At 57.2% G+C, this 24396-nt stretch overlaps 7 protein-coding genes across 7 annotated transcripts; 2 read left to right on the top strand and 5 right to left on the bottom strand.

Moving 5' to 3' along the window:
- Positions 1–779: 779 nt before the first annotated feature.
- On the bottom strand, positions 780–2669 carry BJ171DRAFT_520023 (uncharacterized protein). The gene is made up of 5 exons (XM_053112396.1): positions 2416–2669; positions 2085–2190; positions 1830–1970; positions 1555–1633; positions 780–1428 (listed from the first exon to the last, which is right to left on the bottom strand). The coding sequence occupies exons 1-5, from the start codon at positions 2579–2581 to the stop codon at positions 1276–1278; spliced, it is 645 nt and encodes a 214-aa protein (XP_052963021.1). The 5' UTR covers positions 2582–2669; the 3' UTR covers positions 780–1275.
- A 160-nt stretch (positions 2670–2829) lies between these two features.
- Positions 2830–10316, bottom strand: BJ171DRAFT_462829 (SH2 domain-containing protein). Its single transcript, XM_053108527.1, has 18 exons — positions 10238–10316; positions 9951–10030; positions 9619–9702; positions 9211–9453; positions 8761–9038; positions 8525–8594; positions 8184–8357; positions 7525–8082; positions 7261–7408; positions 6922–7067; positions 6442–6765; positions 5712–6314; positions 5514–5575; positions 5251–5368; positions 4291–5086; positions 3963–4154; positions 3635–3811; positions 2830–3509 (listed from the first exon to the last, which is right to left on the bottom strand). Exons 1-18 carry the CDS (start codon positions 10248–10250, stop codon positions 2935–2937), a joined length of 4641 nt encoding a protein of 1546 aa, XP_052963020.1. The 5' UTR covers positions 10251–10316; the 3' UTR covers positions 2830–2934.
- Positions 10317–10621: 305 nt separating this feature from the next.
- BJ171DRAFT_585685 (uncharacterized protein) lies at positions 10622–12584 on the bottom strand (the record flags this gene model as incomplete). The annotated part of the gene is made up of 8 exons (XM_053114376.1): positions 10622–10678; positions 10775–10860; positions 10984–11010; positions 11118–11150; positions 11288–11550; positions 11747–11789; positions 12103–12284; positions 12382–12584. 8 exons carry the CDS (start codon positions 12582–12584, stop codon positions 10622–10624), a joined length of 894 nt encoding a protein of 297 aa, XP_052963019.1.
- Positions 12585–13344: 760 nt separating this feature from the next.
- Positions 13345–14638, bottom strand: BJ171DRAFT_570762 (uncharacterized protein; the record flags this gene model as incomplete). Its single annotated transcript, XM_053113655.1, has 4 exons — positions 13345–13558; positions 13645–13788; positions 13989–14453; positions 14621–14638. 4 exons carry the CDS (start codon positions 14636–14638, stop codon positions 13418–13420), a joined length of 768 nt encoding a protein of 255 aa, XP_052963018.1. The 3' UTR covers positions 13345–13417.
- Positions 14639–17738: 3100 nt separating this feature from the next.
- Positions 17739–17912, top strand: BJ171DRAFT_395141 (homeobox domain-containing protein; the record flags this gene model as incomplete). The annotated part of the gene is made up of 1 exon (XM_053107174.1): positions 17739–17912. A coding segment is annotated over one exon (174 nt), but the record flags the coding sequence as incomplete, so codon positions are not given.
- A 969-nt stretch (positions 17913–18881) lies between these two features.
- On the bottom strand, positions 18882–20598 carry BJ171DRAFT_520018 (Phospholipase/carboxylesterase/thioesterase). The gene is made up of 6 exons (XM_053112395.1): positions 20219–20598; positions 20018–20080; positions 19849–19896; positions 19692–19762; positions 19417–19592; positions 18882–19269 (listed from the first exon to the last, which is right to left on the bottom strand). The coding sequence occupies exons 1-6, from the start codon at positions 20317–20319 to the stop codon at positions 19054–19056; spliced, it is 675 nt and encodes a 224-aa protein (XP_052963016.1). The 5' UTR covers positions 20320–20598; the 3' UTR covers positions 18882–19053.
- A 95-nt stretch (positions 20599–20693) lies between these two features.
- On the top strand, positions 20694–22588 carry BJ171DRAFT_223084 (coiled-coil domain-containing protein-domain-containing protein). Its single transcript, XM_053106510.1, has 8 exons — positions 20694–20939; positions 21039–21095; positions 21178–21265; positions 21411–21486; positions 21600–21609; positions 21740–21961; positions 22094–22254; positions 22456–22588. Exons 1-8 carry the CDS (start codon positions 20783–20785, stop codon positions 22570–22572), a joined length of 888 nt encoding a protein of 295 aa, XP_052963015.1. The 5' UTR covers positions 20694–20782; the 3' UTR covers positions 22573–22588.
- The last annotated feature ends 1808 nt before the right edge of the window (positions 22589–24396 follow it).

The raw sequence follows: 24396 nt of genomic DNA, 5'->3' as shown, positions 1-24396 counted from the left end.
GTTGGGAATATGGACAGCCCCGACAGCACAAGGGATGTCTGGGAACTCTCGCGTCCGATCCGGGCCTGCTGCCAGAAGCGCTGCCTGGCGACCTGCTTGGTGTATGGGCGTGTCGATGTTGACGAGAAGCTTGGTCAAGTTCCCCCTTCCTTTGAATCCTCGGCCGTGCTCAAGACTATGAAGCCAGTCGCAGCCCATACTTGACCGGCCTGTCGAAGCCAAGTCATCTGTCTTGCTCAATCACGACTACCGCAACCGCCTCTGCCCCAGGGTCCCACGGTGCTGACGACAACATTTTTCTCCGATATCAGACTTTGCGCCACCAGAAACAGCTCTTCAATTTCAGGCTCGATGCCCATGATCGGGGCAGGTTAGGCATGAGTGAGCGCGGTGTTCCTGGGGCAGCAGCAGCTGCTCCATAGCTTTGCTTCGTACCCTATACTCAGAGAGAAGCTGGCGCTGGTCTCCTTTCACCAAACCACAAAGTCTGTTTCCAGCAAGGTCATTTGCAATATACAGTCAATCCAGAACAAACGGGACAGTGTCCGCTTTCTCTGGCACCGGGTGCCTGAAGCTTGCTGATTGTTTCCCGTCCTGGTTGGTAATCTTGGGGCTGGTTGGTTGCGGTGTGGCCTTTGCATGGAGGTCATGGTCATGGCACGATGTTGACACAACAAGCCATTTGGCCACTCGACTCGCTGTACCTGAGCGGTGCTCATCGGTGGAGAAAAACATCTTATCTCCCCACGGTGATGCTCGGGTATTGGATGGAAGAGTCGTTGGAGGCGAATATGTGTGTATTCGGGGCTCAGATAAGAGTGGACATCAGCATCGGCCCGATGGCTCATAGCAAGGGAGCCAACTCGAGGTGCTGGGAGCGGTTGTTGAAATCAACAAATCTGGAACCCAAGGCCTGTTGCAGCACAGGTCGTCCTCGGACTTGCATTCGCCTGCTGATCTCAACCCGAACCCCAGTCGGGACTCGGCTTCACACACTCTTCTGCGCCATTGGTACTCCTGCGAGAAGATTCAAGGGCGCAGCATGCCGGCTGCTTGTAGAAACAGGCCTGATACAACGTCTTGGCTCGTGCTAGACCTCCACGTACTTGATTTTGTTCAACAGGGTTGTGTGGTCGACGGGTATCCATTCCACAAGACTAGATCCGTAACGCAGAGTCCCGTCAGTGGCTGATCTTTGACGAGCACGAAGGTGCTCGAGTACCTTGGATCTGCTGCTACTGGACGACGGACGCTCTGAGATCCCAATAGGCACAGTTACCCTTGGAGATGCGATGAAAGCTTGGTCACTTCATCCATTGCCAGCGGAACAGACTCTTGGTTCACCCTGGGCGAGGTCAGCTCAACCATCCAGAATACCGAGTCCGGATCGATCAGGGCCGCAGTCGATACTTTATACTTTTCTGCCGGCTGTGAAGCGATAAGGATGAGCCCAGCATCAATCCGTCATAGCGAGCAAGGACGGCTGAGTCGGCACGGTTGATGGCCCTTTGGAAAGCAGCTGCTCAATCTCAACCCAGGAGCCGACAGACCAACCTCATAGACCTTGGTGATCGTGATCAGCTTGTGTTCATACACGAAGCTATATCCTCGACGGACGTACTCATGACAGAATCTTGTTGCCATTTCGGTATCGATCGGCATCCGGGCGAATCTTATGAGTCATACAGCGTGCAGCACATATGAGGTGTCCCAGGCCCCGCCCGATATGCTGAAGCCGTGCGATCTACAGCACGATCCCCACTCCAGAAACCGCACTTTGACCCGTCCGTAAGGCAGCAATTGACCATTCTGCGACACAGCATTCTTACTCGTAGCCAAGCGACTGCAGAAACCGAAATGGATCGCCGGTGATCTCTGTTTCATATACAACTCGGTGGTGTGGAGCGATTTTGGTGCGGCCCTCTTGTCGTCGCTTTGGAGGCTCCGGCGGTAGCTCCTGGCAGAGTTTCCTGTCGAGGTCGATACGCAATTGGAAACGTCATCAGCAAAGGCAGCGAGGACATTCACCTTCCCTCATCCATCCGCAAGGTCGCTTGCAGGTTCTGAATCGTGTTGGGCCACACCATCTGCGTTCGGCTAGGGGCACCAGCTTCCCTGACTCGTTCAAGATGGGGGCCTTGAGCCGCAAGACAACATCGTCGTTTCGTGAGGATCCGAACGGGGTTTCGTCTGGATGCAAAGCGGAATGAGGCGATCGCATGTCAGGATGGATGGTCGGGAATTGGCTGCCTGAGGAGACGAGAGCCATGCGAGCAAGCAGCACCGCTGTCCCAGATCGGCCTCGTGGGCGACAACCCCCGATGAGGTCGCAGCATCAGTGTGATAGATATTCAACGGCCGAAGCCACGATATCATAACGGCATCGATCTCAAACGGCGGTGGCATCGTCCGTACTCGCTGGTATGAATGCGATGCTGTGCTCGACATATAGCCGGCTCGAGTCGAACTCCAGGTCGCCGCAGAGCCCGACGAGCCGGTCGACAAGCTTTGCGACCGAGTCCTGGTGGACGAGCCCATAGAGAAGACAGATGGCGTTTCCGCTGACGAGGGCCGTGCTCATTGGGGGGGGGTGGCAGCGAGGACGACGAGATCGAGTCAGAGAACGGCTGGGCTGCTCCACGGCTGCATCGATGTGCTCTTGGGTCTGTTGCAGCGAGCTTGTTGTGATCGTCACCCAAACCCCTATATGATTCGCTCGCCGAGATCTCCCAGCGATCTTGCTCTTTGCCCTGCGTCTTCCTCCCTCGTCCTGAGGCCGATTGCGGGGACCGTGGGGGGGGGGAGGCCCGATGGCCTCGCTCGTCACTGTCAAGGCGATCTACTGTATTGCAGATGGCTCGCTGACCAGACCATCACAAACTATGCAACACTGGAAGTCGGTGCGTCCCGTTTCTCCTGAACATGGTGTGGGCCTCAGTGCGACGGGTACATTGGTCGAGAGTGGCCCGGCGGCACCGCTGGTTGCACCCCAGAATGGTGGATCGGCAGGCCTTTGCTTCCGCTGGGTCCAGGAGGAGGATATCGGTGGGCCGGCGGCGCTCCAGGACGCTGGCCGGGGTTGCCCATACCCATGGCAGGGCCCGCCGCAACGGGCTGGCGGCCGGGATAGCCGTGGCCGCTCGACGGACCAGGGTTTCCTCGGTGGTGCGGTGCCGGGGGAAGTGTCGAAGCGGGGTGTGCTCTGCTCGGATGGGTCGAAGGAGCATGACGAGCAGACGGTGCACCACGGCTGGAGCCGCTTTGGCGAGATGCCCGGCTCGACTTCTCGATCTCGCCCGTTTTGAAGCCGACAATGAGATCGTTCAGGGACTTGAACGTCTTGCCACGGAAGGCGAAGCCAGAGGTCTTGACCTCAATGTTTTCGCTGTGCAGCGAGTTCTCGGGCGAGTGGCGGAACATCAGCATGAAGTAGCCGGGCTTTTCAGGGTGGAAGACGAAGCCGTAGACAGAGGTTTTGCTGCTGCGGCACTGACGAGAGATATACTCCTCTGGAAACCCCAGTCGAAATGAGCGTCAGTGTCGGTGTAGATGGGGAGCCCGAGCTGGTGGATGTCTGGGGGGGGGGCGATTAACAGGCACGGAACTGAATGCGGTGCCTCGGCGAAATACTTACGCATCTCCTTATCGCCGTATGGCTTGAACTTGGGGCTGGACACAACTTCGTCGATGAGCTGCTGCATCGGCGCAATGTAGTTGGCAATGATTTCGTCCAGCTCCGAGAACGGCTGGCCGTTAACCGTGAGGACCTTGCCGAGAGCATACTCGCTCTCCTTCTGCGACTCGACAATGTCTGGTGCAGCAAAAGAGACGCCGCAATCGCGTGCCAGTAAGATCAGCGAGGTTAGACAAGTACGCTCAGGTAAATGCGCAGACCAGCACCACATAACTGCAGTCCCATGCCACGGTGCGTAGATAGCCAGCCGCTCTAATCATCAACGTACCAAGATGATGGATTATGCCATTGGCAATCTTCCAGCTCATCGACAGATGCGAGTTTCCTTTGGTCGAGGGCCGGATGACCACATCGCCGTTGGGCGCATCGCGAAGGATATCTTCTGCAGCACGGTAGTCCACGTTCTTGAAGAAGGGATGGGCAACAACGCGGACCTTCTTTTTCGCCTTGATTGAGAGCGCTAGGGAGTGCAGAGGAATCGCTCGCAGCATCAGCATTGCATCTCTTCGTGCCCAAGGTTTGACTCGCAGGCCAGCATCGACCACTCTGCGGCCGCCTCGCCCAAGATACAGCAGCGATTCGAGACATGATTTTACCTTTCGAGCTTGCGTCGTCGTACTCTCTGTCTTTATCCCAGTAGCGATCGTGCTTCTTCTCGGCCTCCCATCGGTCGTAGACTTCGCGGCTCTCATGCAGCGCATCAAGCTCGACCGTGAGCTTTTCCTTGTCGATGCGGGTGATGCGACAGGGTACCACCTGGCCAATCAACTCGTTCGCACTGACGTGACGCCGGTCCACCAGCTGCTTTAGAAGCATGTGGGCACTGAGGCCGTTGCGGAACCGCATCCTGGCGATAGGATCGCCGCTGGGCAGATCTCCCACGTTTTCGATCTCGATGTTGAGGGTCATGTTGGGATACAGAGTCTCGTTGGTCTCGTTTGTGAGCATGGTGAAGACCTCTTCGGTCGTTGCCGGCTCAAAGTCGCGCCGGGGCTCGGAGTAGGGTGATTCGAGCTCGGCCTTGATTGCATTGAGGGTGAGATACTTGGGTTCACCGCGGCTACGCTCAAGTTCGTTGGCGTAGTCGTCAAGCATCAGCAAATTAAGCTTGTCGGGCCCGTCGGCCATCAGCCTTGACACGTGTTCGGACGAGTTGGCTACTTCCAAGATTCTGTCGTCCTCCATTGCGTCGGCGGCCATTTGGCGAGCCAGCACATAGTCCTCGGGATGGATGCGCGTGCTGTCAAGCACATCATATTTATCAGAGTTGGAGCTATGTTGGTAGTGGTCGTCTTCGAGGGGGATGCGGAGGAAGCTGGAGCAATTCATAAACACCCTGCTGCCGCATATTTTGTCGCTGATGAGCGCCGATCTGACGGTGAGCTTGCCAGACTGTGCCAGGGTTCACAGCGTCGACACAACGCGGACAGTCAGCGAGAATGCGTGCACGGATGCAGGGAACGGTGACGCGGTTAGAAACGACAAGCACTGAGTTGAGCATCGATGCGATCCTCCCGAATGGGTGTGCAGAGAGAAGCATAGACAAACAGCCCTACCGGTTTGGAGGCAATCTTGGAGATCATCATCTGTGCCTTTCTGGGGCCTAGACCGCTGACAAACTGCAGGGTATGCGCCTGATGCGGATATCTGACAGCCATGTTGATGTCAACACCGCTGCCGATCCAGAGCAGAGTGAGTAAAATGGCACCGTTTGTCCAAGGCAAAGGAGTTGCTGGGTCCATGCAAGCACCACCGCACGCCACAGCGCAGCATGCCGGTTGCTCTCGAATCATGATGGCGGTTTGGGAGGATTCGTTACCAGGAATTGACGACATTAATGAAGGTTCGCTCCAGAGACAACTTGAACTTGTCCTCGGGGATCTGAATGGCCGAGGAACAGATGATTAGCATTGTAACTGACCAGACTCACCAACAAGGGGGGGGGCACTTGATCGACAGCCGGAATTCAGGCGCATTCATCTCCCAGGTGCCGCATCGGCAATCGGACGCCACCCACCATATCCTGCCACGGGTGCAATCGCAGAAGCTTGTAGTCGTCGTCGCTGTTGAACAGCCCAGCGTATTCCATTGTCGGGTTCTGCACCTTGCGGCCGAGCGATACGAGGTACCGAACAAGGGGAGGGAACGTCGAGGGCGGGAACTCGCGCTCCCCGCGCTTCGAGTTCATGAACAGACGAGCCACATCGTCTTCGACAATAAAGACGCTTGGCGACTTTCTGTCGCCCGCAGACATACTGCGTCTGTCGTCCCGATAGGAGCTGCGTTGATGGGTGCTGTTCTCCACTGCTGCTTCGACAATCTTGATTAGCTTGGTTTTGGTGTTGGTGGCAAACCCTCCGATAACTACGACATCGGGCTGGCTGTTTTCTATGAATTTCGCCAGCTCCTGGCTGTCGCTGATGCCGCGCGGCTTGTCAATCTCTTGCAAAAAGCTCAGCATCAGCTGGCTCGACAGAATGCCGTTTTCATCCAAGCAGACGCCAAAGGTCGGTTCGGTCGATGTTCCCTCTCCCCAGCTGATTGCAACGACTCTGGGTGGGGGCCAGAGGTCTCTGTCGTTGTGGTCCCGGTCAACTCTGGGTGGGGCAACGTTGATTTTCTGATCACAAACAGGCGCGGGTCAGCAGTGAGACAAGTACGATGCATGCCGAGCCCGGATAGGTCACGACGCAACATCCGCGAGCGGCAGACGGAGCAGTGGGGTGGCATGGGGCGATTGCACTTACTCGATCGAGGGCCAGCTCGCACTGATGCGCTGTCCAGTCGGCTGCATCGCTCATGAGCTTTTCCTTGATCCACTTGGAGCAGTACGGGAACAAAATGTTTTTGAGAGCCTGCAGGCCAATGTCTTGTCGCTCTTTGTTCCACCACTCTGCCTGCTCGCTGAACTTGTCGTTCGAGAGGTGCTTCAAAACGTCGTCGATGAGCCGTTGCTCCGCATCGATGCGGATGTGGATATTGATCAGACCTTGCTCCTCTGCCTTTGAGATCTGCAAGAATACTCCAGGCTCAATGACCTGGATGGGCTTCTCTTTGATGTATTTGAAGCTCTGGGCGCAAGAACATGCACAAATATGGTCAGCAAGCTCAGCGGCCTCTTTGACGATGGGCCTGGCAGGCGGTGAAGGCATACACAAGCATCTCGCTGGCAAGGATCCTGTGACCGGCGCCCGAGTCGAGATCCACACTAAGCTGACATGACCTACATAGTAAGGATGGGTAACTTGAATGTCACTCTTGCCCTTCTCCGTTGGCCAGATGCTCAAGGTACCATCCGTCCAGTAGACCCGGCGGATAAATGCGCGAAAGACGGGGTCGCTCGCTATTTCGCTCGCCAGCATTGTTTTGGTAGCTAGCGACAGTACAAGCATAAAGAGTCAGAACGTAAATGAGTGCGCTGGCGAACAAGCAGCATGAGCGACACTATACTTCAAGGATGTGGTACCGCTAAACGCGGATGGTGCAGGTGTGCATGCACGCACGCAGGCGAGGGCGGGCTGCGGGCTACGATGTGATAGGCATCACTAGCCATCAAATCGACTTACCGTCAAGGACCTGCTGCGCTGTGCGGAACGAAGACGACAGGAAGTCTCGCGCCACATCCAGTGGGGGGCGTGGGTGGTCCTCGGGGAAGTACTCCTGAGAGTGTTGGACGATGCATCGGGCAAACTTTGGAATATTGATGTCGAACATCTGGCAAGCCAAACAGCCAAGTTAGTCGCGGTGACATTGCAGTAATGAGGGCGCCGTAACTGCCCAAGAGCCATGCTCGAGTGGAACTGATAAGAAGAGTCGGTGGTGCTGCATACCTTGGCAAAGTCGGCGAGTCCGCCGCGCTTGGCCTCTTCGTACGGCGTCCGCCGAACAACTCGCCTAAAAACATTCTTGGATGCCTCCAACTTGGCCAACTCGTCGGACATCTGGAGCTGCAGATGCGCCTGTATGTCCATGACTTCATCGAGACCCGTGGCACCTTCAAGCGTTTGCTTGAGATAATCGTAGCGTTCTGGATTGGAGCTTTCCAGATTCAAGTTCGCCATCAAGGTCAGGACGTTCTTCTTGCGGTTCTCGAGCGTGCAGTAGGATACGTCGAGATCATAGATTTTCCACAAGTGACTGCGCTCGAGGAATTTGCTAAAGTAGTCTTTGCGATGGCTGTTAAGAAACGGCACCTCCAGGAAATCGACGCGGACGAGCTTGAGAACACGGGCGATGGTGATGGTGAGCGGATGGGTGAGGCTAATAGGCTTGCTGAGCTCCGGGTTACTCCTGTCGCGCTTGCGCAGATCGTTGACCATGATGCGAGCGATTGATAGGGCTTCGTTCTCCAGCTCAGGCTCCTTGAGGGTCGGGAGCTCGCCACGCAGCTGGGGTCAACGGAGCACCAGAAGGATACAGTAAGAATAGCAGTTTCAATGCACACGAAGGAAGGCGCCATTGCCGTGGCTTGTTGCAAATAGACCCGCACCTGAAGCCTCTCGGGGACATCACGGATCTTGATGATTTCGTCGGTCTCGGTCAGCAGATTGGCTGCGATCTCACTGGGCTCATAGACATCCGAGAGCTTGAGCTTGGACTTGCGCTCAGAGGGGAGATAGGAGTCTTCATCGTATCCATCATCGAGATCGAGGTCATTCATCTCCTGCAAGTCGGAATGGCACAGGCAGGCGTGGGAATAAGCAGTGAGCGCCAGGGACTGCTGAGTCGACAGTACTCATGCCTGCCGCCACTCCACGCGACCCTTGATTCATGTCGTGGTGAGCATTCAGCTGCCACACGGAGATGCCCGAGCCGCAAGCGCAAACTCACCGAATCGATCTCGAGGAATTCCGCATAGTCCGTGCCATCACCAAAGACAGCCTGCACTTCGCTCCACATGCTTGATAAGCGAGCACGAGAGCCAGGCGATCGTCCATCAGTACGAGCAAATCAGGCTGTAGCCAGCTTCCGCTGTGCCGTGGCCCATGTCACCGGCATTCTGCTGATCTGTGCTGCAACAACTGTGTCCTCCGCTGACTGCAACCCGCCGAGGCATGTCTACTTACGAGTCTGAAATGCCGTACTCGGTTCCCAGGTTCTTCAGGTTCTTTATCTTGGTCTGTCGTTCGATTCGCCGGGCCTGACGCTCTTGAACATCGGTGTCGTCTATACCTTCGTCATCGATAAAGCTCTCGCTATCGTCGTCCTCGCTATAGTGTTGCTGCCGCTCGACATCCGAGTCCTCGTTATCGTCGTCAAAGATGTTATTGACATCCACAGGCGCCTTGCGACGGCCGCGTCGGTCGTTGTCGTCGACCTTTTTGATTCTGGTGAAGCTGCTGGACTGTTGCATGCATCCACGACACGTAGTTTACGACGGCACGGGCGGACAGGGGAAGAACAGCGTCAGCACATCCCGAACTCGAACAGCGGCCCATGGCCGTTGGCAGGCATTGCAAATTCGTGAACATTGCCAAAGCGACAATCGTGCGCGAGAGATTGATGCAGCGCCGCACCTTTTGACTCAGACCCAGATTGCCCGACACCAGATCGATGTCGTCCTCGCTGAGTTCCTCTTCTTCAACCCTGTGACGTCTTCTTTTCTTTTTCTTTTTGGGCTTTTGGCGGACGCTGTCGCTTTCCTCGCCCTCGCTGCGGGGCTCCTCGATGTCCTCGTCGTCGTCGTCGACTACAAAGTTTCGATCCGCTTCAGTGGGTTCGTCCTCTTCGTCCTCTTCATCCTCATCGTCGCTATAGATCTGCGGCGCAAAAAACGTTTGCCGATTGACAGAGCCCAGTGCAAGCGGTCGAGGGTGGGGCGGTGGTGAGAGTGTGAGGGTGAGCCACATCGACTTAGCAAAGATCACAACTGCATCTGGCACTGAGAGACTGTTGCAACTGTGGCTGGTGCTGTCGCAACATACTCCTGATTTCGACTTGGACGGCCGCTCGATTTCCTCGCCAGATTCCTCGTCATCTTGCTCGTCATCGGACATGATCTTGCGCTTCTGTTCCACGGGCAGAGCAGATCAGCAATGACGATCGTCACCGGGCTCGACCTAAAGTCGAGGAATAGCTCCTGCCCAGGTGGTCCAAAGAACAAACGATCCATCATCGAGATGCACAGGTCTGATGGAACTGTATGCGAAACTCGAGCAAAGTGACGAAAAGGAGGTGGGGGAAAGAGGAGATCTCTCCAGCCGAGCCGCTTGAGCTTTGGGTCCGATCGCGGCTCGAGGCTCGGACTCTGCCATACCTTCTGGGTCTGTCTCGAGACAGCTTGTACGTCCTCAGCGTCGCTCAGCCGGGGTTTGCTGTCTGCATCGCTGAATTCATCTGCATGTCGCCGATGGTGTCAGTGTCGAGGGACGAGGGGGGCCAGATACCCATCCAAGCATCCCATCGCCTCTCCCTCCCTGGCCGAACAGGGCCAGAGCATCCTTCTCCACCACCCCTGGCCATCCCGCAAGCTCGGAGAGCTTCACAGTCCGTGCATTTGAAGGTTCGATGTTCAATCCTTATCGCACGCGAGCCAGATCGTACCTTCTGAAGACATTTCTTTTTTTCCTGGTGCTGTCGTCGCAGGGCTCGGGCGGCAGATCCTGCCCTTCTCTCGGTTGCCAAACGCCGTGCTGAACCCAGCCGCAGAGCGTTCGCTGGGAAAAGCCAAACGCGAGCGGCTAGAGCAGCTGGCTGCAGCCGGATCGAGCCAAGAGGCGCGAGCCCTCCCGGCAATGACTGGCACGTGCGCAGCATCTCGACCACACAACACCCCTGTCGTTCGCAGATCGAGACATACTGCTCTGTTCAAGGCTGCTTGTCTGAATACCGAGCACACTCGTATTCATGCACGATCTCAAAGAGCACTTGTCACCCTCCGATCCCCCGTGTCACTGCACTGCGACGCCGTGAACCCATGCCAAGAGATCATTTCTTCGGCTCCATGAGAGCAAGGCTTTCGTCGACCGTGGGCATAAAGATGACCTGGTGCCCAGTGCAACAACATTTGCATCGCATTAATCGGACTGAACGACCCAAGGAGACGCAGCAAGCACGACAGTATCTTGTGGTGTGGCCTACCTTTTGCGCAGACGACTTTGACATCGATACCAGCGTCTCCAGATACCGAATCTGCATCGCCGACTGAGTGTTCAAGATATCCGAGGCTGTGCAAGTTCAATGGGCGCCAAATCGTCAGGGAACTCTAACCGAAAACACTCTCACTGCAGTCCCCAGCCTGGATCGGATGCAGTTTGGGAGATTCGCACACTGCACAAGTCCGGCTGTACCTTCGCGCATGAGCTTGGCGGCTTCGACTATAGTGATGCAAAGATTGAAGAGCACTCAGGCTTCTGGGCCCAGGGAGAGCTTGTACTAGGATGGGCGCTGCCGCTTGACTCAGCGTCCGAGGCGTGCTACTTACCTTCGGCCTGTGCAGCAATGACCTTGGATTCGCCTGCGTTTAAGTGCGAGCAATCTCTGGTTAGTGTGTCGTCTGGTCGCCGTCCTTGGACACACTCGAGCCGTTTGTTTGCTCTCCGCTCAAATGGAGGGCGTGGGCATCGAGGCACACCTGTGCCCAATCTTCCTCACCGATTCGCTTTTGTTTGGCAGCTGCACTGAGATTCTCGAGGAGATCGGGACTAAACTGCAGGTCCTTGATCAGGATGCTCTCGATCTTGACTCCCCAGGCCTTTGCGGGCTCAGAAATGATGTCCTGGATCTCATGCGCAATCGTCTCGCGGTTCTCAATGCAGTCCTGCAAAACGCGAGCACCGACGATCTGGCGGAGCGTCGTCTGGGTTCTCTCGATGAGTGCCTTTCGGACGTCGTTGACTTGAAAGGTCGCAGCGTATCTATTATGGTCAGAGCACAGATGAATAATGTCCGTGAGCGGCTTTGTGGATGAAGTCAATCGAGGGACTCGGTCCGGCTGTGCGCTCGCAACAGCTCGTGATGAGAAACATGAGTGGGCGGACGATACTTCAATTTTGGCCGTGTCCCTCCGCCTCGGTCCCAGCACACGTTTGAACTGCAGCTCAGTGTGCGTACGGGTCACTTATGTGCCAGAACAGAACTGAATCAATATCAACGCCTGCGGCATGGACATCATCAGAGGGGAGAGATGTGCAAGGGTGAATACTCAAGAACAGCGCATGCGATGGACACGGGCTCTCAAGATGCACCTCTTTCCAAGCGATTGGAGTCCACTGGCCTATGGAAGGCACTCTGTAGTACCCTACACGCCCTCGCCGGCGACCGGAACGGCCCATGAAAGCTGGGTCGGGAAATGCCGTTCCCACGCTACCGACACCGAGAGGTTACGGCTCCTGGGCGTTGCAATCGCGTTTTGGCCAGCGACAGAGCTACCAGAACCGAGCATGGCTCATCCAGGCGCAGCCGCTCACCAACGTTGTCCCTAGTCATCACCACCTGGCGTGGGATGTCTTCGATCTGGATCTTGATGTCGACGGCCTGCAGCGTTTCGGTGAACACGTTGATCTGATAGAGCCCCGGGTCGATTGAGCGATAGAACTTTCCGAAGCGAGACACCAGCCCGACGCTGCCTTGGTCAACGACCTTGAATGGACTTTTGGTGAGACGAAAGCGATGAAGGTCAGGGCAAAGACTCTGCGAACCGGGCAACCGACTCGTCCGTGTCGATGTGAGGCTCAAGGACGCGATACTTGATGCGAACTGGTACGAACTTTGGGCAAATGAAGCAACCAGGGATGCTGCCAAGACAGCCGATCGCGGCTCCGAGGCAGGACATCATGGCTTCATAGACTCCATGGTCGCTCGCGGGGATGGCCACCTGCTTTGCGTACGAAGGCTGGAGCTTGAACTCTGGCATGCGACGGCCCTGGGGCATCAGCTGAGTTTTCTCCATTTACAGCAGCTATAGTGCCAGACGCCAAGGTTTGTCTGTCGAGAGGATGGATGGATGAATGGAGCACGAGAGAGAATGTGACGAGCGAAGGGGAAGTCTGTGGCGGGAATGGGGCGGCTCGGTGGGAGCTGGTGCTGCAATTGTGGCCCGGCCGGAGCTCCCGCATACACTTTATTCAGAAAAAAACGGGATAATATAGCCGTTTCCATGAACATGTAGTATGTGCTGTGCTTGCGTCAAGCAAAGCCACAAGAAATAAAACAGATCACTTTGGCAGCCTCCGAGTGAAGACCGCCGGTCGCTCTCCGATCTCCACAATCGACCTGCACACTGTGATCATGTTGCGCGCCGCATTGACGTCGCGATTCCACACTGTCCGGCGAATGGTCATGGCCAGCGCGCGATAACATTGGGTAACAAAATATTCGATGAATGGTCAAACCCTGGGTGTCCCGTTTTTTATTGGATTGCCTGTAATCTGGTCAAGCGATATTGCTCTTTGCCTTTCGCCTTCCTCCTCACCCAGGGGAAATGACTAAAGCCTTTCCAAAATGAAATGGGACACCCCCGTTTTGACCCATGACGGGGGTTTTTTCTGGAACCTGAATACACCCACCCACTCATTGCAATCATGGCCAAGCACAGCACCCTCGATTTCCGCATCGCTGTACTGCGACCGGTGGTCTTCACTCGGAGGCTGCCAAAGTGATCTGTTATATTTCTTATGGCATAGTTAGACACATGCCATCGCATACTACATGTTCATGGAAACGGCTGTGTTGTCCCATTTCCCTCTGGATACAGTGTAGCTTTTGTATTTGAAGGGGCAGGAATCAGCCGTTCTGGAAGCGCATTCTCGTGCGGATCGTGGGGCTCGTGAGCATCTGGACGTGCGGGTACTGGTCCGCCTGCTCGGCGAGGATGATGGACTCGAGCAAATCGCGAACCGACTGCTCGGGGCAAAGACTCAGCTTCTGTTATGACCAAAAGTAAAGACGCAGTCAGCGTCGGTCGCGAACCGATGAAGCCAGCGGCGGCAATGCGTGTGACAGCGACGGACCTCAAAGATTTGTTTCTTGCGATGCGCCTCCAAGATCTCGCGGACCTGATTTCTGTCTTGGCTGGTGTGGCCTGGAGCATGACTGACGATTGTTTTGATGAGACGCAGACAAGCGAGCTGATAGTTCAGAGCGGGTGTCAGTATCTGGTGGGCCACGAGTTTTTGAACAGAGCCAGACGGCTCGAGGTTCCTGTTTCCCTTGATCGCTGGCATGCTGCTCCGTGAGCCACAGTTGTGCCCTCGATCCATTCTTTGGCAGCTACATCAACTCGCCGCCCCACTCTCCTGCGAACCTGGCCATGGACCCGCCAGGCCAAGCGGCATCAGGCTCGAGCAAGCGTTACCATATACTTCAAGAGGTCGGGCTCCAGGTGGCTCCAGTCTGGTGCGGCGCAGATAGGCTCCCAGATGAACGTGTCGCCGGCGAGCATCTCAAAGATGTGCTTCGACAAGTCACGGATGCCGTTCCACTGCTTCATCTTCTCGGACACGACCGCTTCAAACTCTTCGAGCCACAGCCGCAAGGGCAGCTGCGACGGGCCAAAGTGTGGATTCTTGCTGAGTGCCAGGTGCACGATCGTCCAACCGTTGGGATGTGACTCAATGAGATGGGCCAAAAATGAAATGGCTTGATGGCGGTTCTGCAGCGGCGGAATGCTATGAGAGCCCAGGACGAGCGTGACTGGCTCAACTGCAACGTCTGGAGCGAGCTGCAGCCGGTACATGAACAGGGACTGAACAGCGGCATTGGTCGCATCGACACAGTCGTCGTGGGACTGGATCTTGAGCATGCTGCCCGACTGGGCAACCTGTAAACGATTCTATCGTCAGCGGTAACGTTGCGATAGGGACATAAGAGGGATCACAGGGCCGTATAGCTCGGAGTGACTCGTATGGTTCAGAGTAACTGATATGATTTGCCTTGGTTGATATAATTTGCATTGGCACGTATCAGGGAAGGGGGCTTGCAACTCACCTTGATCTGCAACGTCATGATCGACTTAAGGATCGAAACGATGGCAAGATGCTGGCCCCATTGATTGGCCGTCCTGAGTGGGTCATTATGCGCCCAGATATAAATTTTGTGAGTGCCACGGGCAGAAGTAGCTTCAAGGATGGATGCACATCGCTCGAGACGGGTGCTTACCTTCGGGGCAAAGCAAAGTGATGGACGGTGTATTCATGGAATCTGCGAAAGCCATCGAGCTCGGCGAACTGCGAGTACCACTCCGGTGGCTCGCTCTGCAGACAGACATTGAGTTTCTGCAGGTCCTTAAGCCCGATGGCCTTTGCAGCCAGCAGAGCGACAAAATGGTTCGGCTGAGCCCCTCGTCGTGCGAGATTCTTGGCGTAGCAGTCGCGCAGGAGGACAGTCTGGATGTGTGTCGAGATGAGGCAATGCCGCTTCTCGCTGGACAGAGTCCGAAGCTGGGCCTTGGCTGGACTGTTGAGCATGAGTGAATGCTGAACGTGCACACGGAGTGCAATCGCCGGGAGTGAGAACCGCGGAGGGTGCCTATCGGAGGCAGTTCCCACGCGCCAGACAGAAGCATACCATAAACGATTCGTATAGTATGCAGTCCTCGTGGCTCGCGTAGTTGGAGGGTCCCTGAAGAGGGACTGCCGAGGCCTCAACATGCAGCTCGCTGGGACTATCGCAGCTTGTCTGCGACAGCGGTGCGTCTGAGGCGGTGTGGGTGTGTTCGGCTGCACTTGCAACGTCTTGGACGGCGGGGGTGTCCGAGAGCGTGTCAAAGTGCGATATCAAGTCCTTGACCCTGGCGGACGGCAGCATGGGTGTGTGCCTACGATGGTGGCGAGGCCGGCAAGCTGGTTGTCGGGATGGTGAGGAGGCTGGCTGTCGGGCTGGTTGTCAGGCTGGTTGTCAGGCTGGACGGCGGGATGGTGTCGGCGGGAACTTGGCCCATGCCCAGGGCCGCTCCGGTTCGAGCCGCTCTGGTTCGAGCCGCGCGCCGCGCGCCGCATCGCCACCCACGTGTGCGGCTTGAACCGGCTGCAGCCGGCTTCTTTTTTTTCGCCGTCGCCTTTGCGCCGTTGGGTGACTTTTGGCCGTCGTTCATTAACAATTATTAATTCCATAGTGCACCCCCATCGCCATGTCCCAAGACCAGAAGGCCCCGCTCGCCGACGCTGCCCCGATCGACCACGACGACATCCACCCGCCCGAGACCGACGATGACTCCGCTGCCAAGGAGCCGGCGCGTTTCCTCGAACTGCTGGCCATCTGCGCGAGCAGCCAGCAGGGCACTGCTGCCGACCCCTCTGCCGCCGCCTCGGACGACCTGGTGAGTTGCTGATCGAAGACTGTCTTGGAGTGCGTCTCTGCCTCGCTGGCGGCAATTGTCGGCGAGAGTGCAGCTGTCGGCGACTCTTGTCTGCCGGGTGGGAGGCCGGTGCATCGGCTCTTCTGCCTGGCTCCACCATCAGCCTTGCATCGACGGCGTCGTCGCCTCTGCAAGCGTGCACCTTCCGGAGCATTATCGGCATCTCCTCCTCCGTGGTGTGCTGTCGGCTGGCACCCCCTCACCCATCCAGCCAGGCCTGGCCGTGCGTCAGAGGTCTGGCTGTGGGGTGTGTCAGCAAAAGCGGGCTCGCTCGTTTGCTTGGCGGCTCGCTCTTGGTCTGCCGCCTCGACGGCCTGCGTCTCCGTCATCCATTTTCCCCCGCTTCCAGCCCAATCGGCTTTGGGTCCACCGCCATCTTGGCCGCCCCACCCGCGTCCTCCAATCCCCGCAGGATTGTCTCTTGACCAATTGTCTCTGCCTCCATTCCGTCCCGCTGCCCGCTTCGCCTGATGGCCACTCACTCACCATCGGTCTGTTCCTCCCGCCTGCTTCTCTGGCAGAATCCCAAGGACGAAGAGGATGAAATCGATCAAGACGATCAAGACGACGACGATGACGAGCCTTTTCCCAAGCGCCAGCGACTGGCTGTCGATCAGCCGCCCGAAACCCCTCCCGACTCCCACTCGACCAGCACTGCCCAGCCCCATGCCTCGCTGGTCCTTCCCGAGGCACCGCACTTGACCGACGACGCAGACTCCGGCGCCGTCAACAGCAACGCCGGCGGCTCCTCGTCTGGGGTGCTGTCGGCCTCTTCTCAAGCTGCCTCGACTGGCTCGCTTGTCTTGCCCGACAGCGGGATTGTTCCGCTCCAGCCTTCGCTGCTGTCGCTGCTGCCTCAGCTCTCGCCCCATATCCATGCCCAAGTCACTGCCCAAGTGCAGGCGCAAATGGCCCAGCTCTATCACACGCAGGCCCAACTCCAGCAACCCGCCTCGCAGGCCCAGTTGCAGCAGCATCAGCAGCAGGCGGCTGCTGCCGTCTTGGCCACCGCGGCCGCGGCCGTTGCCGCCGCGATCGCCACCGAGCAACTCCAGCTGCACAACCAGTTCCAGAACTCTCAGTCGCTTTCGATCGGCGCCCTGGCCAACATGATGTTCCCACAGCTGCAGCAGTCGCAGCCCACGATCGATCCCGTCCCCCCAAGCGACCAGCACCAGCACCAGCAGCAGACGCACGAGCAGTCGCAGCAGCAGATTTCGTCCATCTTCCAGCAGAGTATTCCGTCCTTCCTGAGCACCCTGGGACTGATGGGCCACCATGCCACGCCCTCGGCCGACCAGTGGAGCCCACAGGTGAGCATCATTCCGACGCAGATTGGCGGTCGCAGACTGGCGGTCGCAACCTCTCCTTCGGCTCGATCACTCGAGCCTCGAGAGCACTGCCCCCTTCTGTCGATCACCTTACACGCGAATCCTCGGCCAGGTCAACTATCCTGACTCTCTCAATCGTTTGTGATCTCTCTCGCAGCAAACTATGGCCGCGTTCATGGCCGAGCTCCCCAAGGCTGCCATGGCGGCGTGCAACCAGTCTGGTCCGCTGAACGCCACCCAGCTCCACTCCTTCCGCAACATCTTTGGCGTCACCGGCAATCCCCTCGATGGCTCTGTTGCGACAGCTTCGGTCGCCCAAAACGGCGTTGGAGGGTCTCCACGATCTGGAGCCGGCTCGAATGGCCAGGGCGGGCGGTCCAAAGAAATGACAATGACCTATACCCAGATGCCGCAAGTCAAAACCAAGCGCAAGCGACCCTCTCCCGAGCACGTCCAGATCCTCAACATGGTGTTTGAGCGCAACTTTTTCCCAACCACGGATGTCCGGCAGGAGCTTGCCCGCCAGCTGGGCATGTGTCCGCGTGCCGTCCAGGTCTGGTTCCAGAACAAGCGACAGAACTGGAGGACCAAGAACGGCTATCAGGGCTCGAACAACTTTGGTGTTGGTGGGGGCCCTGTGAAGCGCCAGGAGGTGACCGTCGACGACATTATTACATGGTCCAAGCAGGTCCTGGACGGCGAAAGCGTTCCGAATAACATTGGAGCCGGCAACGGAGCCTCGGTTTCTGGCAACGCCGACGCCTCGGGCTCTGTTGGTGCCTCCTCTCCGCCTCCTCCCGCTGTCAGCAACGCGACCGACGCTCACATCGCCGAGAACCGCAACACTCTTGTCGAAGGATTCCTGAGCGAAGTGATGGGCAACATGGCCCAGGCCGTCGCCAACGCCTCGGCCGCGCAGACAGGTACGGATTAGCGGCAATGATGCAGGGCCTCTTCATGATCGCTGACTTGTTTTGTCTGTCGTGGCATTTGCAGGCGCCGACTCGCAATCCGACCCTTTCCACCACCTCGACGGCGTCGAGTCCAAGGAGTCGTGAGCCGGAACGATGAGCCGCGAGCGATGAGCAGTGCGGCTCTCCCGACCCTTGCAGCTGTGTGCTCGTCGATCCTCAAGACCAAAGTTCCGCTCCATTCCATTCAACGTCCCTCTCCTCAATTCACCCCCGGGGCTACTATGTCAACCACCGGGCTCGAACCCGTTGCTAACAGTTTTGCTCATGGCCCACTGGCTTCGTGCCGCCTGCCGAGCCTGGTCTCCGTTTCCCTCTCCTTGCTTTCTGTACTGAGCTACCTTCTGTTGATCATTTTGAACATTCCCCACTTCTACTTTCTGCACCCACTTGTGTGCTTGTCACAACCGCCCTTCCTCTGTGCATCTCATGCAGACCAACGGAGTAGTGCCTGTTCTCGCTACAGCAATCACGGCCTGAGGCCTGATGATCTGTTGGCCGCCTTGGCGGGCAGTCCATGCACTCCAGTGGGTTTGGAGACCAAACCTTGAATACATCCGTGCATGAACAACAATGACACAAGAAGCATATACACCAGAGTTCGCAAGCACATTGTATTTGTATCGTGGGGTGACCGGTTCTGGAGTTTCTGGCTCTGTTTCAAAAGGCATTTGCTCGGGGCGTGGTGTGCATCAGGGAACTTGTTGCTGTGCCGAGTGGAAGGTGACTAAATCACAACCGCATTTCCCCCCCCCTCAGCGCTCAGAACTTGCACTCGCTCTTCAGGAACTGAGTAATGTCTTGGATCTCTTGCTCGCATGTCGAATGACCCATGCCGCGATAGACTTTGAAGTTAATCTTGAAGCCTAGATTTGTGAGGGCCGCAGTCGACATCTTGCCCCAGTTGAGGGCAACGACGTCGTCTTCGTCACCATGGCCCAGCAGGAAGGGCGTTTCCTTGTTGGTATCCTTATGAGACTGGAGAGATTGACGTCGATGAAACAGCCGATCGGGTTGGGTGAGCCACAGAGGTCGAGGCTGGATGCTTTGCAGCTGATCGAGCGAGCGGCTACACCAGTGGCGATAGCAACGACAGTGACCGAGACACATCCCATTGCCCCTCACCTCCAGGATCTGCTTCGAGAGCGGCAGGTATCCGCTGAGGGCAATCACACCCGCAAACTTCTTGTCGGTGGTGAGGGCCGTGTACAGACTCATGGCCGATCCCTGGGAGAACCCGCCGAGGACGATGCGCGAGGCTGGGATGCCGCTGTCGATTTCGTCCTGGATCAGCTGGCGAACTGGGTCGGTTGAGTCACAAAGGGCAGAGGTGTAAGAGTGTGAGAGAGGCATATAATGAGTGAGAGAGAGCAGTAGTCGGGTCGGGATGCTCTACATACTTGCAGCAGCGCTCTGCTTGATGCCCGGGCCATCTTCTTCTCCATCGGGAGTAAGGGCTTTGATGTCGTACCTGGACAGCAGCAGTGGCAAGGGCAAGAGAAGGATGAGAGACGGGCTCATTCACAGGCGAGGATCGAGGACTGCTCGGAGACTCACCATCCAGGCATGCGCATGCCCATGTTGATCGAGATCGGCCGGTTGGGGCTGCACAAGGGAGAGTTCATCAAGCAGACGAAACAGGATCAGCACGGTGATGGACACTTTCCCTCCTAAACACTGGTGCTATGGGCCATGTTGCCGAGCGACTTGCAGTAGCCTTTCTTACGCATTCGGCAGGACCCATTTGACATGGGGGAATTGACGAGCCAGAACCAGGGCAAGAGGCTGCCTGTTGAAGCCAGAGCCAAGAGGAGAGTGAGAATCGTGGCCGAAAACATCGCAGTGGAGAGTCGGCGTTGATCCGTTACAGCGTCCTTGGCCCCCCGCTCGAGCATGGATCCGGCGGCAGATCTGCCCAGGTGCTTACCAGCCGTATCCGCTGTCGCCGAGGCCGTGCAGGAAGACGACCGTGGCCGAGTGGTTGGCGACGGCCGGGACGATGACACTCTTGAGAGGGGCGACGGACATTGCAGGCGATGGAGCGAAGGCGGCGCGGTCGAGGCCAGGCGACGAGGTGGATGTGGTGGTGGGAGGGAGGCGAGAGGCGACGAAGACGAGCAGCAGCAGCGGAACGGCGATCCCAACGAGGGCGAGGCCGAGGCGAATCGAACGGGCCATCGCAGAGCCGGGAATCGCAGGTGAAGACCGACTTGCTCGTGCTTGGCCTTGGGCCGGTGCGCCACAGTGCCCAACGACGACCGGCGGTTGATCGGCGGTTGATCGGCGGTTGATCGGCGGTTGATCGGCATGCATGTTCGTCTGATCGTCTCGCTCATGTCATGTCCAAAGCCATCGGTGGTCTTGTTCATCCGCTGACCACGCCGCTCCCGTCCTCCTCTCCCACGATCAAGATCGCCATCGATCTTCGCCGTCGACTTTGGCTCGGTTCACCAACTCTATCGCAGCCATCCACCCATCCATCCGCGGACTCATGGACTCGACCGTCGCCTCGGGCGTTGTCGACTCGGCCATGGCCGCCAGCAACTTTTTCTTCAAGCCCCTTGGACCGAACGACCCCGACCCGGCGCCCGACCAGATCAAGTGTGCCATGATGCAGACTCTCAATCGGGATCCAAGCATATTCCTTGGTAGGACCATCCCATCCGGCACATGCCGCCATCTGGATCGCATCTTGCTGCTGGGCATACCATTGACTCCCGCTCGATCGCCGCTGTTTCAACCAACAGAGAAGTGGGGCAAATTCCTCCCCCCGGAACAGCTCAGCAAGTTTCGCATCTTCTCCGGTTCGTCCGTGCTGCAAGTCCCCGCCGGCTCGCAATCTGTCCATCCATTCTTCTGATCCGTCCCCTCTCGGCTCGAGCACAGACAACTACGAAGTCAGCCACTACCTCAACACTCTGGCACCTGTGTCTGCCGCCAAGCCGCTCTCCAGAAAGGCCAAAAACAACCGCAGGTGATATCACAGCAACCTCGGCAGCCTCAGCTCGGACGCCCCTCAAAGATCCGAGGGTGATGAGGCGGCGGCGGTCCTGCCCTTCACACCATCCGTGATTCCGAGGGACATGGGACTAATGCTCAGCTGCCGTGATCGTCTCCAGACTCCAGTACATCAGCCAGCATGCCGAGCTCTTTGAAGAGTCCGAGATGAAACAGCGAGAGCCTGTACTCTACGAGGTTGATACCCGCTGTTCCCATCGTCGCATGTCGATGTGCCATGGCATGTGTGTCTAACCGAGCACTCTAGCATCTTGGCTAACTGTCTGCCGTGCGACAACCGTTGACTACAGGAGTACATTGGTACGCTGCTCTTGCCCGGGGGTCGACTGCACGTCTTGCTTCTGGATGCTGATGTCGGGAGCATCCTGTGCTGCTGACGAAGCGCATCCGTTCGAGATTACTGAATTGTCCACAATCCACGCAATCACAGGACGCTACGAATCAAAGGCCAAGTTCAACACCCCGTTTCCGGAGGACATGACCTTGGTGGAGCGAATCTATTTTGACATGGACGAGCAGCGGCATCGCGATGCTCTCGCCAGGAGTCGGGAGCGGCTCGAAGAACAGTTTGAAGAGTTCGACAGCGATCCGGACGACGGCGACTCGGGCGATAACAACGATCTTGACAGAAGGGATGCCAGGAGCAGCTCTGGTACGGGCAACACGTGGTCCTCGGCAAATGCAGCCTGGCCGTTCTGTCCATCATGCGGGACTGCATACGGCATCAAATGTGCTTCTGGGGAGCTGCAAGACTCACGGGCGACTCGTTTCCCCTCGACACCAGACCAAAATGCGCCCCGTAATGCCAGTGACAAGGAGCCAGGTAGCGACAGCGAAGCAGACGGCAATTCATCCGGAGAACCCAGTCTACCCGAGCAGGAGCGGCTGGACAAGAGGGGTGAGTTTCTGCGGCTCATGCAGGAGCGATTTCTCGATGGACGAGAGGTATGTAGGGCAGCCGAAATGCGGCATGTACGACTCGCCAGTGGTACCGATGCTGTCATGCAATGTCTTTCTTCTTGCTTTCGCCTCGGATGTTGCGATCGCATCTGACGCCACCTCGATTCTGCTTGCACTGTGCCATTCTGGCTCTATCGACGGGCGGACGAACGGATGGACGGACGGCACTCGCTTGGTATGTACTAGTCTGGGTTTGATTACGACGCGATCGATGATACATTGCTGGACGATCATGTCGAGGCGATGCGGGACGAAGAAGATACGTACTTTGACAGCGAGGAGCCTATGGAAGAGATAGAATAGTGTACATATTGAATACAGAATCTGAAATGAAGAATCGACAGAGGGTCCGGCGACAGATCGCTTCTAGGATCACAAACATTCCCACAGCAATGCCGTGAAGCAGCGCGATCAACTCGAGGCACCAGGATCGGTGGCTGCAGTTAGTGCATCCATGTTGTTGGATGCGACTGGGCGAGCGGTGTGGTTACATCGTCGCCGCTGCCGATGCCCCCCCATTCCCGGAGTGCACACGTTCGCTGGAGAAGATTGTCCCTCCACACATCCATTCGATCGCTGGTGGGCAGCTCGCTGCGTGCCTCAGACAACCTTGGGAAATAGCGAGCATGTTTGCGCACTCTGCCACCAAAGCGAGTGCCCATGTCGATCGTGCAGCTGGGGAGCTTGGTGCGCCTGTCCACATCGACAAACGACTCCAGCCCGCCCGTCTGATTGTGGGAGCGACCGGGGCCAATCTGCCCACGGCGTTGGTCTGCCACTTCTCTTTGGAACCTCTTGTGTGTCTGTACTTTGGCGCCGAAGGCCTTGGCGGGTCCGACGGAGGCGGTATCGGATCTGCAGTCTCGTCTTGAAGCAGGTTATCGACACCGTCCCATCTCCGTCCAGCGACCATCCAAGTGCTCCGACACCGCCGTTGTTCAGGCGCAGTGTGTTGGTCTGCTGGTTCCCACAACTCTCCCTCAACCCCGCCCACGACGCCTTCTGTGCTCTCTGCACGATTTAGCCAGCGAGATTCTGCCCAGCATTCATCTCGGTCGCTATAAAGCCGCTCGTATCTCCCGCCTCGGCACTTATTGAATCGACAGGACACCATCATCTCGACCTCATTCGATCATGACGAGTGAGTCGCGAACAGCCACCGATGGAAACGCGCGCTGATGTATCGAGAGACCATTGGTGTCGGCAGTCGCTCACGGCCCATGCTGCTCGCTGTCGGCGCCATCAAGTTTCTCATCTCGTCTCTGCCTCCGCCGGTATGAACCCAGCGCGCAAGCCGCTTGAAGTCCTCGAAATGAATCGCGAGCCCCTCAGCATCGTAAACGGCCCCCAGGGCAATCTCAAGGTGAGCTTCCAAGCAACACACCATCCAAGACGGCTGCGACGCTGCGAGCTTGAGATCACTTGTGCCATCTGCTTGTTGGAATCGTCCAAGCGAACGTCCAGCTGCCTCGTTTCCGTCCTGCCGAAAGTTGACTATCTTGTTCGCGGTGGTGTGCACAATCTGTCGGCCACCACCACCCAGACACACGATCCATCCATGTTTCGCGACAAGCGAGACGGCAACTCCGATCCCAGCAACATCCACGACATGTACATTGACCGAATCCGCCAGCTCGAAGGCAAGCTACTGACAGCCGAGGTAAGCACATGCATCGGAATCCAGTGCGACTGAAGATGTGTCCTTCCCTCTCCCTCCTTTCAAACACTGACGAGGCACCGACAAAGTGCATCCCGTCCCTGCCCTGTCCTGCTGTCCCTGACCCTGGCCATTTGCAAAACAGGAGCTCTCGCGTTCAGTGCTCGACCAGACCAAGGGCGAAATCCGAAACGTCCAATCGCAGTACGAGAGTGAGATCAAGCAATGGCAGGACAAAAACGAGGCCCTGCGGCGACAGAATCTCTTGATCTCCGAGCGACTCGAGCGCGAGCGGGAGAGATCCTCTCGGGCGAACGACACCATCCATGTGACGGATTCGTGGGCAAAGGTCACCGACATTGAGTGGTAAGCTCGCATTGTCGTCACCATAGCATGGCCGCTACTCTAGTCTTTGAATCGCCCTCGGTGATAGGGCTCAGCTGTCTCCGCCAAGCTCCGAGTGCTCTTGT

This window comes from Polychytrium aggregatum, assembly GCF_025602895.1.
Source record: "Polychytrium aggregatum strain JEL109 chromosome Unknown BJ171scaffold_44, whole genome shotgun sequence".
NCBI classification, from domain to species: Eukaryota; Fungi; Chytridiomycota; class Chytridiomycetes; order Polychytriales; genus Polychytrium; species Polychytrium aggregatum.
The sequence above is the reverse complement of the archived record's forward strand: the minus strand, read 5'-3'. Positions and strand labels throughout refer to the sequence as shown.